Source organism: Carassius auratus, chromosome 14, assembly GCF_003368295.1.
Source record: "Carassius auratus strain Wakin chromosome 14, ASM336829v1, whole genome shotgun sequence".
Classification (NCBI taxonomy): Eukaryota; Metazoa; Chordata; class Actinopteri; order Cypriniformes; family Cyprinidae; genus Carassius; species Carassius auratus.
The window spans coordinates 202,593-214,784 of record NC_039256.1 but is presented as its reverse complement, the minus strand read 5'-3'; the positions used below and the strand labels follow the sequence as shown (position 1 = coordinate 214,784).

General features: G+C 36.2%; 1 protein-coding gene across 1 annotated transcript; it reads right to left on the bottom strand.

Moving 5' to 3' along the window:
- Nucleotides 1-9,370: 9,370 nt before the first annotated feature.
- Nucleotides 9,371-11,693, bottom strand: LOC113114442 (uncharacterized). The gene is made up of 3 exons (XM_026281374.1): nucleotides 11,549-11,693; nucleotides 10,605-10,668; nucleotides 9,371-10,374 (listed from the first exon to the last, which is right to left on the bottom strand). The coding sequence occupies exons 2-3, from the start codon at nucleotides 10,661-10,663 to the stop codon at nucleotides 9,582-9,584; spliced, it is 852 nt and encodes a 283-aa protein (XP_026137159.1). The 5' UTR covers nucleotides 10,664-10,668; nucleotides 11,549-11,693; the 3' UTR covers nucleotides 9,371-9,581.
- Nucleotides 11,694-12,192: the final 499 nt, after the last annotated feature.

Here is a 12,192-nt window from a genome sequence, read left to right as displayed (position 1 = left end):
TTACTACACACCATAGAGTAAGCTCTATTAATGAAACATTTAGCCAGAATGAAATCTATTCACTTTAAATCAATTACTTCTTCATAATTACTACAGGAAAATGCACACCATATTGCTTTACTGAATGTACATTAAATTAATGCCTTTAAGCGTACTACAGTAGGCCTATAGCCTGACCTTTAAAATAGATTTTGAGAGTTGTAGTATATATTATTCTCCCGGGACCACTAGGAAATCAGCTCATTAGCTCAGATCAGTGGAGAACTAACGTATTACTGCAGAAAATGTTGGGGATAAGCTAGTACTCCAGGGGGGAAAAATAACAGACCGAGAATTTTCATCACAAAATCAAAGTTACATTTTAATCATAATATATATGACTAATCATATTAATCATAATATGTGTGGGTTTGTTTTACACTCGAGACTCTGACTGCCCTGACCGCGTATGCCTTGTCCATAGTAGATTCACGAATTCACATCTATGTATATTTAATACAGTAAGGTTATGCATATTTGGCATGCTGTCCGGGTGGAGGGCTCTGAGCTCGGGATGTGGCCGAACCCAGAGTACTCCCCCTGGTTGTGTCAATATATTTCATATGTATTACATTTTAAAAAAGTGTAAAAACTGCAGATGGATGTTATATTGTGAACGCTTGCTCAGCATGGAGCGTTCAGTGGAGTTACGAACGTCGCGTTGGCGCTGTTTCATTATAGGTATGATGTCCTTTTATTAATGAGAACACAGTGCATTGATCTCATAAGGCACAATTATTTTCTCTATAATGCCGTTCAGTGTGCAATATGTGTGTGTAGACTGTATAATTTTTCACATCACAAAACACTTTACCTTAATGCCGTTTTTAAGAGGAGCAGCGCCACTTCTTCTCCTGTGTTCAAAACTCATTCTCTTCTTGGAGGAAGCCCGGTCTACAGGGTGTCACGTGATTTTCGTGCATCTAACCTGGACATTGCAATTGCCAAAATCGGACCGAAAATATGGCAAAATCATTTACTATGGTGATAAGCATATGGTGATTTTTCTTAAGTATTTAAGTATTTGAAATACTCTAAATACACTCCCTCAAAATATTTTGTTACAAACTACATTTTATTTTTTCCACACCTGCAAAATACAAACTACAAAATACACTAAAGTAATTAAATACGTATTTAAAATACATTTAATTGAAATACTGCCCATGTCTGGCTGCAGCAAAATGAGATTGTGCAGAAGAATCATCTGTTTCCTGTGGTCTTGTCCTGGTGGTCCTCTGAGACGAGGTCTTTACAGGGGATCTGTATCTGGGGCTCTAGTTGTCCTGGTCTCCGCTGTCTTTCAGGGCAGTAGAGGTCCTTTCTAGGTGCTGATCCACCATCTGGTCTGGATACGTACTGGATCTGGTGGCTACGGTGACCTCAGAATAAGAGAGAAACAGACTAATATTAGCATAGATGCCATTCTTCTAATGATGTACCAACTGAAAACCCTAATAAGTTGACTGAACTAAATTTATTGAGTAAACTTGTTGCCTCAATTTAATTGAGTAATGGAGTCTCCCAAAACTTACATTTTTAAGTTTATTTAACTTGACGGTTTTGTAGACTACCTAAATCCCTCAGAGGTTTAAATGTTGATACTTGATTCATTTGAAGTCACCATTGTGGTGGAAAGTGTTTGGTTTAGTTGGGATCTTGGTCCAGTTACTTCTTGGGTTAATTTGTCTCTTGCTGCTGTATTGGTGTATTTTAAAACGCTGTTTTTGTGGTGAAAAAAGACAAATTTAAATGAGCTCAGGTGTTATTTGATGTTTTTTGTTGTTGAGAAAGTCATCACATGATACGTATTTGAGATCATAAAATAAGTTTTGTTTGATATTTTTAACAGGCACCAGGAGTAAAATACTTATTTTAAAGATGGACGAAATGAATGCGTTTGAAATAATTTGAGTAAAAGAATCAATCAAGTACTCACACACACAGACTTCTAGATTTAGCATATGCATCACAACAACGGTGACAAACAAAAGAGCTCCATAGCACAAACTCCTCCTTATTTTCCAGCCTTTTTTGTTCTGATTGTCACCATTGATGTGATGCATATCCAAAATCTTGATGTCTGTTTGTGACGACGTGATCGGTTTTCTAAAAGTAAGTACATTGTTTTATCTACAAAGTTTATATCCATAAAAGTATATCCATAGTTGCAGCAATACATTTTATTTTACTATAATTAGTCACCATTACAAGCAAGATATGTGTATGTTAGATCTCAACTCTCTTTGCCACAGTAACAGTGTTTTACAACACACAAGTTACAGCAGCAAGAGACAAGCTTACACCAACAAAGAGCTGATAACACCTGAGCTCTTTTAAACTTTGTCTTTTTTCGCCACAAAAACAGCATTTTAAAATATACTGTTATAGCAGCAAGAGACAAGCGAACATAAGAAGTATCTGGACCAAGATCCCAACTAAACCAAACATTTTCCACCACAATGGTGACTTCAAATGAATCAAGTATGCACATTTAAACCTCTGTTAATTCTCAATAAGAGCTTCTCTAGATGTCTGACAGAAATAAAGTCACAGAACCTTGTAAGGAGGATATGTGAACGTCTATATCGGATGTACAGAAGACATAAAAAACATTAAAAAAAGACGTCATAAAAACATTCTCTCCTCAGTGGATGTCTTTTCAATGTCTGCAAAGACATAAAAAGACTTTTTTTTTTGTTTGTTTGTTGTTTGTTTTTTTTTGTTTTTTACAGTGCAGTATATGGTTTACTGTATTTTAATAAATATTGAGACAGTTTGTCAAAAGGTCAAAGTTTAAATATGCTGTTATTTGTTTTACTTCAGTGTGCTGTCAAAAATAAGAACATCATTTTCAGTTAAATTTACATGTTGAGTTAACTTAAATATATAAGTACACTTGAAATTAGTACCAAGTTAAGTGAACATAATTGTTTAAGTACGTTAAATTAGCATCAAGTTTGGTGAACTGATTGATTTAAGTACAATCTACAAAACCGTCAAGTTAAATAAACTTAAAAATGTAAGTTTTGGGAGACTCCATTACTCAATTAAATTGAGGCAACGAGTTTACTCAATAAATTTAGTTCAGTCAACTTATTAGGGTTTTCTGCAAAACCGTCAAGTTAAATAAACTTAAATATGTAAGTTTTGGGGGACTCCATTACTCAATTAAATTGAGGCAATGAGTTTACTCAATCAATTTAGTTCATTCAACTTATTAGGGTTTTCAATCTAACGAGTTAAGCAGTAACTTTAGCTGCCATGTTCTTTCGCTCAAAGGAAAACGATTGGGCCACTTCATCAAATACTTAAGTTGTCGTTTCAATAATCATCTCAAAATCACGTACCACAAGGATTTAAATTAACATATTTCACCAGTAGAAATCATGCAAAACAACTTTATATCTACATAATTTTAGTCACCGAACATAGTACAGAAAGAAAAACTTCCTCTTGAATTGTAGTTCAGCAACCAAACAGACCAAAAGGACGAATTTTGTAATCCACCAATCAGTGCTTTTGTTCTCTTGTTGCTAGGCAGAATTTCTTCCATGGCCAATCACATTAAAGGAAGAACAGAGTGACGTTGAGTTTTTCGAAAGGATTACTCATGATTTTGAGCTCACAACACTTGAAATCTTAAGTTTATGCATTTTGAAGGTAAATTAGTTAAATTAACTCATATTTTTAAGTGACAGGGCCAAAATGCAAAATTTTAAGTAATCTTTAGTCAACATTACTTGATTTTTTAAGTCAAGGCAACATTAGGGTTTACAGTGGATCGGGTGTTATTGAGTGACTCATGCTTACCTCTCACCTGGATTATTGGAATTCCCTAAACTTTGGTATATCTTAGTCCTAAATGGCAGGCCAACAGGTCGTTCAAAATGCTGTGGCAAGATTCCTGAAAAGAAAGAGGAAATATGATCACACTACTCCCCTCCTGATATCCCTTCACTGGCGCCTATGATTAATTGTATAATTGATAAAAAAAAATGTATTTACTTCAGTTTCCCAAACCCAGCTAAAATCGAGGGGAAACCGACAGTCTACAGCGTGTGACTTTTTGATTCAGTGTAAATTGTTCATATTTATCAGATCTATCACAATTCAAAATAAAATAAATATAAAAATGTGGGTCTATTCATTATAAAAATGCTTGTTAATAAATAAAATGATATTTTTATGACAAATTTCTAATTTTAAATCTGAATTTGTAATAATTAGAAATGTGCTTTTTTATGCCAAGCTGTTTAAACACTCTTAAAAAAAATAAAATAAAAAAATAAGCACAGTATATAAAAAAAAGATTTTTCAAAGCAGTTTTGTTTTAAAACATTCATATTTGAAAAGCCATGTCCACCAAAATTAGTCAGTGTGGTGCAGGCAAGCTATTTTGTTTAATTTGTTTTAACGTTTTTTAATTTGTTAAATTTTTTGCTACAAGGTTATTAAATCCAAACATTTGTAAAAAAAATGTTTCTGAATCATGAATACAAAGATTCTTTTTTCAATTTTTTTAAGTAGATTGTTCTGGGGTTTACTTTTTTATTATTATTCATCATTGACTTCAAACTGTCTACAGTAGGTGGCACAAGCTGTTATTTTTGGAGGCTTTTTTAGGCCATTGTTTTGTCTCCAGATGCACACCATGTGTTTTTCCTAAGGCATTTTAATAAAAAAAAAAATTAAAAAAAATCTTAATTTTACTAAGACGGTATCCTTTATTAAAAGCTAATCCCTCTCTGTGAATCAGGGCCTGTATGTATTGAAGGCACCACAAAGTTTGTTTGTTTGCTTTTGTTTTGTTATTTTAAAAAAAAATGGAATTACTTTTTTTACATAAATGTGATGCTGTTTTCTGGTTCAAATAGTTTGTTTAAATCATGTGAGGGGAAAAAGTTTATATTTGCATGTAAACTGAAGGATGTTGTTTATGTTGAGTGACCTTTTGATTCAAAACCATATTCATTGCAATCCTGCAGGTTCTCTGATTGAAAAGAGTAAAAATCAAGACTTAACTCAAGATTTTTATGACCATCTAGAATCTAGATGGTTTTTATGACCATCTAGATCTATTTTTCATCATAGAAATTATTACAATTATATCATTGACATTATTTGAGGGTGTAAGCCTGACAAAAAAAAAAAGGATGTTAAACTTCAACACTGATTCAATGATAATTTGGTTGATGCATTAACATTGATTCAGCGTTGTTGATTCAATGTTGGTTTGCTATCTGGGTTGTGACTGAGAGAGCAGGATCTAGTTTTCCTGTCGACTGAATTTCTGGCATAAAACTTCAGGATCCAACATTAATGTATTTGAATGTGGTAGTTATGCTAAGAGCAAAGGTTTTTGTACAGTACATGCTTATTGTAAAAGACAGCATGTACCGAATCGGTTTTCAGTCCCAATTCAGGGAATTGTTCGTTTACATTTCATAACTCTTTTCTGGGCTACTGATGTCACTTTGGCCATTAATGGCGACCTCTATTAACTGGTCAGCTGTAGAGGTTAAGTAAAGTATACCTTTAAATTTTAAGGAAATGCCATTTTCTGTAAATACAGTTTGTAGGCTACGTGAGCACATTTGCAGTGTTTAGGCAAAGCACTCAATGCTGGGGCACTGCCCCAAAAGAGGGTGGCCATCAGAAATAATAACTATAAACATCTAAGTGTTAATAAGCTGCAAATGTTACCTTAAAATACTATTTCTATTTGGTCACCCTACACATTAACTTAATTTTCTAAAAACTAAGAAAAATTCCAATGATCACTTTTCAAAATCAGTCAAGAAGCATAGCCTAATTGCTCTTACATAGCATAATAGATGCTTACATAGGGACAGCATGTTAGCATAGCACAGAATCAAAACCTGACAAGATTAAAATCATGTTTTTGCACCATAATTTTAATGTCAGTCGAGTGTTTGAACAAATCTTCTGTAATCTGATATGACTTCTTATCACAGTCAGAAAATATATTATTTGAGCATTATATAATATCTCGATTACCATTGAATTAGAGATATACTTATGAAAACATTTGAAAACATGCACTTACACATATCTAACAATTGAAATGCTTCATTATACAGATAACATATTTTTTTACTATTTCAAATAAAAAAGGAAAAAAAATTAATAAAATGGCCAAAGTATTGTTAGTGTAATCTATTAACTACATATAACTACACATAAAGCCATCTTTTTACTTAAGTATCTACCAGATATGGGTGTCCGATGACGATTCATGTAAGTGCCACCATGGTGAATCAAACTGAACTTGATGACGTAAATGTCATGTGAGCAACCTGTAAGTCTTCTAATCGCTGTGCCAAGAGAAATCTGAATCACCCACCAAATCTTGCAGACGTTGTTGAATAATTTTGTCCCATTGCTTTTATGGACTCTCTATGGGCTTCTCCTTTGATGTCATTCCTCCACGTCTCCCCGATTACCTCATAGACAGTAAAAGATTGTCTGCGAGCTTCTCATCCTGTCCATACGGTAATTTCTCTACTGCACGACAGAGAGTCGCAGGTTATGACGCAATCGTTAGCCTATTTTTTTTACAAAAACTGCTTCTACGGGGCCACAACGTAAGATACAAGGTAACGGGGCCTTTTAATACATTTTCGTGTTTCTTTAGAAATAATGAATGGACAAATGGAGTCTTTAAATGCCTCAGATGTAAAGTTATTCGCTGTCAAAGTGACGCCAAAATGAATGGGAGTCAATGGAATGCTAACAGCAGGTGAGGGTCCGCTAGCCAATCGCGGCGCCCAGGGGTGCTTCAAAAAAATATCAAACCCTGCCCCCCTGATTTGAACGCTGTGAAGTTCTGATTATTTGATTGAAGGCATGATAAATAAATTAAAATTTTATGAGGTAAGTTGAACAAACCAAACATTTTGGCTAAAGCTAGATAATTCCTTACATTTATATAGCGCTTTTCTAGACACTCAAAGAGCTTACATAGTCAGGGGGTATCTCCTCATCCACCACCAGTGTGCAGCATCCACCTGGATGATGCGACGGCAGCCATATTGCGCCAGAACGCCCACCACACACCAGCTTACTGGTGAAGAGGAGACAGAGTGATGAAGCCAATCAGTAGATATGGGGATTGTTAGGAGGCCATGATGGTCAGAGGCCAATGGGCGAATTTAGCCAGGATGACGAGGTCACACCTCTACTCTTTTCGAAAGACATCCTGGGATTTCTAATGACCACAGAGAGTCAGGACCTCGGTTTAACGTCTCATCCGAAGGACGGTGCTTGTTGACAGAATAGTGTCCCCATCACTACACTGGGGCGCTAGGATCCACACAGACCACAGGCTGAGCGCCCCCTGCTGGCCTCACTAGCACCTCTTCCAGCAGCAACCTAGTTTTCTAGATGTCCGTGTGTTATGAAGTGTGTGCGTTTGTCACATGGTCACTTGTTTATTTGTCGATTTCTTGCTCGGTATTGTTTTACATGAAAAACGTTGATAAATATATCCAGTTTGGGTTGGATATTTATTTCATTAATATGTGATAAACAGGTCTGTATTCACGTTTTGATGCTAGACATGTTTTATCATAATAAGTGATGGATATTTAGTCATTACCTATTTAATCCATCAGGTGTGACGGTGTACCGAAGAAGTAAGGTACAGTGTAACGACTAGACGGTGTGACATCACACGGCTTTTCAATCAGCTTTATTTTTAAAATACCTTTGCTTACATTATAAACACTTCTCTTCACTCTGGAACATTCCCCACAGAATTTAAGCAGGTTTGGGTAAACACGCTGCTTAAAAAAAAAACCCTCTCTAAACCCAGGACTTTTAGAAAACTACATACTGGTATTCCCCCTCTTCCATTCATTGCAAAGACACTTGAGCGAGTTTAAACACAGATCAACCTCCTGGACAGCAACCAACCTGGCTTCAAAAGCAGCCACTCAACTGAGACTGCCCTGCTCTCGGTTACTGAAGCCCTGCGACTGGCAAGAGCATCTTGCCATCTCTGGAACCGCACTCCTGTGGTTTAAGTCTTACCTTTCAGGTAAGCCCTTTAGGGTGTCTTGGAGGGGTGAGGTTTCTAAGTCAAACTTCTTGCTACTGGGGTTCCTCAGGGCTCAGTGCTTGGACCACTTCTCTTCTCCATCTACATGCTTTCATTAGGATCTGTCATTCAGAAGCATGGCTTTTCCTTTCACTGCTATGCTGATGGCACTCTACTCTACTTCTCATTCCAACCAGATGACCTGACGGTAGCTGCTGGCATTTCAGCCTGTCTGAGCGACATTTCTAGCTATATGAATGACCATCACCTTCAGCTCAACCTTACTAAGACAGAACTGCTGGTAGTTCCAGCAAAACCATCGTTTCATCAAAACTTCTCAATACAGCGGGGTTCGTCAACCATAACTTCTTCTAGGACAGCCAGAAACCTAGTTGTGATCAATCATCATTTGAGCTTCACAGATCATATTGCTACAACAGATTTTTCTGCAGATTTAGATTTAGACCCTTCCTTTCAGAGCAAGCCGCACAACATATTGTGCAAGTTCATGTTCTCTCCAGACTGGACTATTGTAATGCTCTCTTGGCGGGATTTCCTGCATGTTTTGTCAAGCCTCTTCTGCTGATCCAGAATGCAGCAGTGAGAGTGGTCTTCAATGAGCCAAAAAATGCTCATGTTACTCTTCTCCGCATCAGGTTACACTGACTACCAGTAGCCGCTCGCATCAAATTCAAGGTACTGATGCTTGCCTACAAAATGACAACTGGCACGGCACCAATAAACCTAAACTCAACTTGTGCGCCCTCCAGAAGCCATCCCAAAGAGGTTCAAAATCACTATCACAGACCTTTTCCTGGACTTTTCCCAGCTGGGGGAATGACCAAATAGTGATAAAAAAATTTGTGGGTGGATTTTTATCATTCTAGTGTGATTTTACATAATAGGTGGTCTTTATAAAACAACAGATTCCAAAAGAGCAGATTCCAATTGGATCAGGATGTTAGAATTCAATTTACTGCAATGGTTCCAAGCAATGATGTACATTTGAGCAACAGATAGAAGGAAGTTAAGCAAAGGGCCTGCAAGTTGGCATCAAATCTGGAATGCAGCGTTTATTAGATAATAGATTAAACAATGTTGGGCAGTTTGTCAGGAACAGTAATAGCAGCAGCTGCAGGAATCACAGCACTAGTGGGTTTGTTTTTGGCCCCGTTCACGTTTGGTGTTTCGTTGGTGGTTTCAGGTGCTGGAGTAGCTGCAAGATACAGCATGTACCATCACTTACATAAAGCAGAAAAAAGACAATTATACATTTGTGTACATTTTATTATGTTTTGTTATGAAAGTGCTAAATAAATACACAAAATAACTTCTAAAAATAAAACTGTATTTCTAACTTTTGGCAATGTTAACAATATTGTTGTAGGACAATGAAATGTTCAAATCCTTCAAAACTGTCATATGTGGATCCAGTTACAAGTTACGTCTCAGCAGTTCATACTTTTTAATTTCGTCAGGTTCAACTCAATCGATCTGATATTCTGTCAGCTGTTTGGTTTATTTCTTTCACTCCGTTTTTTAGCTCACTAATTCCTTTCTGCATATCATTTATGAATTTCTCTGCTTTCTCCTTGAACTCTCTTTTATTTATTTGCTCGCGTGTGGGTTTTGCATGTTTGTCATGTTGCCTCTTGTCATCTTCGATAATCTCTTTGAGGATATCAGGCACAGAACTAATGTTGGCGATCATTTCTGAAAGCTTTCCAGACAAATGCACTATTTTAGACAGCCGGTCACCCATTTTAATACTGTCATGTTCCCGAAAGAGCCTTTTTTCAAAGCAGTAGGTAAAATGTTCACTCAATGCCTGGGTTCTGTGGTCTAATAGTGAAGGGTCTCTCAATATTTCCTCAGTACGCTGACAGATTTTTTCCAGCATGTCAATAGTGTTGTTAATTGTATCCAGATATCCCTTAATTTCGTCTTTAATGGGTCGTTTTAAGATCTTCTCCTGCTGTGTTTTCCTGTTTAGTCCAAAAGCAACACTTAATGCAGAAACTACAGCCATAGCTGTCCCTGCTGCAGAAAACCATTCAAAAACTGCTTCATCAGTGACAAAAAATGATAATGCCAACAACACCATCGCAGTTCCTCCAGTTATTTTTGCTCCTTTCAGGGCATAAATAGCAATTCTGTAACCATTGTCAAACTCATTGATGAGATCACTAATTTTCTCTATATGTTTGTTGCATTCTGGAAAAATGTCGTTTTGAAGTCTAGTCAATTCTTCTTTGAGATGAATAACACTTGATCTAAAAAAAAAAAAAAAAAAAAAAAAAAATCAGGGCATGCGCATTCCGTAATACAAATATTTATGTATTGTTACATGTAGTCAACTTGTATATTAACTAATGAAATGCTATTTACAGAATACTATGTATAACATATAACAACACAAGTTTGTATAAATCCTATGCATCATGAAAACACATAACAAACATAAACATAACAACATAGTAAAACAATATCAACAATCTCTTACGACATGTTAACCGGTTCCTCCATGCTTCCGCGCCGATGGTGACCTCTTGGTGAAGCCATTGTTGCTGTGATTAAACAACACAAGGGTTATTTATCATCTGTTATGTCAAGAGCAGCTAGGACTACATTATAAATAGCAAGATCATCATGCAAACAGTCAAACCTGGCTAAGTTACGAATGCTTTATTTCAACCCGACAGAGAAACCACAACTCAACAATGAACTTAATTTCTCTGTGGTGCATTTCAGTTTTCAGTCAAGGAGGTGTTTATAAGACTCAGAATGATAAAAACACACTCATGATGCAGACTGGAATAATGTCACACTGTGTTCATTCAGTTACGCCAGATTGTGCAGAACTGAGCTGACAGAAAATAGGATCAAACTAACTGCACCGGCACTGTCAGATGAGAACAACACCTGAACCGATATGAGCTGTATAACGACTTCATCTTAATGACACTTAATGATGAACTTTGGAACAGTGACGTAGTTATTCTCTTTGAAGCGGTCAGTTTGCCTTAGCTTGCTGTGCTTAGTTTGCCCACAAGGTGACAATAATTATAATATGTATGGACACAATTTTGAATTCTTACATTGCAAAGCCATTATTTTATCACTAAAGTCATCTGCTTATGCATTTGTCTTTTAGGTAGTACATGGTAATGTGGCAGGGACAATAATAGCTAAACTTTAACCTCACCAGTTAATTTGAAGTCAACCTTTCACCTCTGTTGCAAGAGGATCGAGGAAGTAAATCAGTCAGATGATAGAAAGTGTGATACTTTTACTGCTTTTGTTTAAGAGGACTTTTATTTTTCTCTGTTGTGTTAAACGTAGCCACAGAAGCGTATATAGTTCAACTTTACACATACATCAGTTGAATTTAAATGACTTTTGCACAAAGATCATTTTGAGAATAATCTAATCAGTAATAATACTCACATTTCAGTTAGAAGTCTGAATTTATGTGATTACAGCAGAATTCATGTTAATGGTATTAGTTTCACATTTCCCCTCTTCTTTCATAGTTTTCAGGAGCACAAGCCTCATTGTTATCCCATGGAGAGGCTAGGATCTTTGCACTAGAATCCGGTGAACTGTTCTGGAAACGGAGGGGTTGGTCATGTGACGTCAGTCAGAGGGTTTGTAGCCCTCCCCAGATACTGTGCTTTAAAATGTGTTGCGCGTATACATGACGCTGCGTGGTAGTGATGGCCATACTGCTTCAAAACCTTCTCAAATCTTTTTTTACCTTTTTTATGAGTGGGTCTGAACACGTATCAAACTGAAACCACAGTCAATTAATCGATAATAGTAGGCTGATTTAAAACACATTATACAGGCACTTATTTATGGTATTTTATTGTTTAATTGTATGTAATGTATTAAACTTTCAATAAAACATTTGCAATGGGTTTCGGCCTGAGACACTTGATGTTAGAATTAAAATTTTACATTTAATAATAAAACAAATCACCTTTATTTATATAGTGCTTTAAACAAAATACATTGCGCCAAAGCACTGAACAACATTCATTTGGAAAACAGTGTCTCAATAATGAAAAATGATAGTTAAAGGCAGTTCA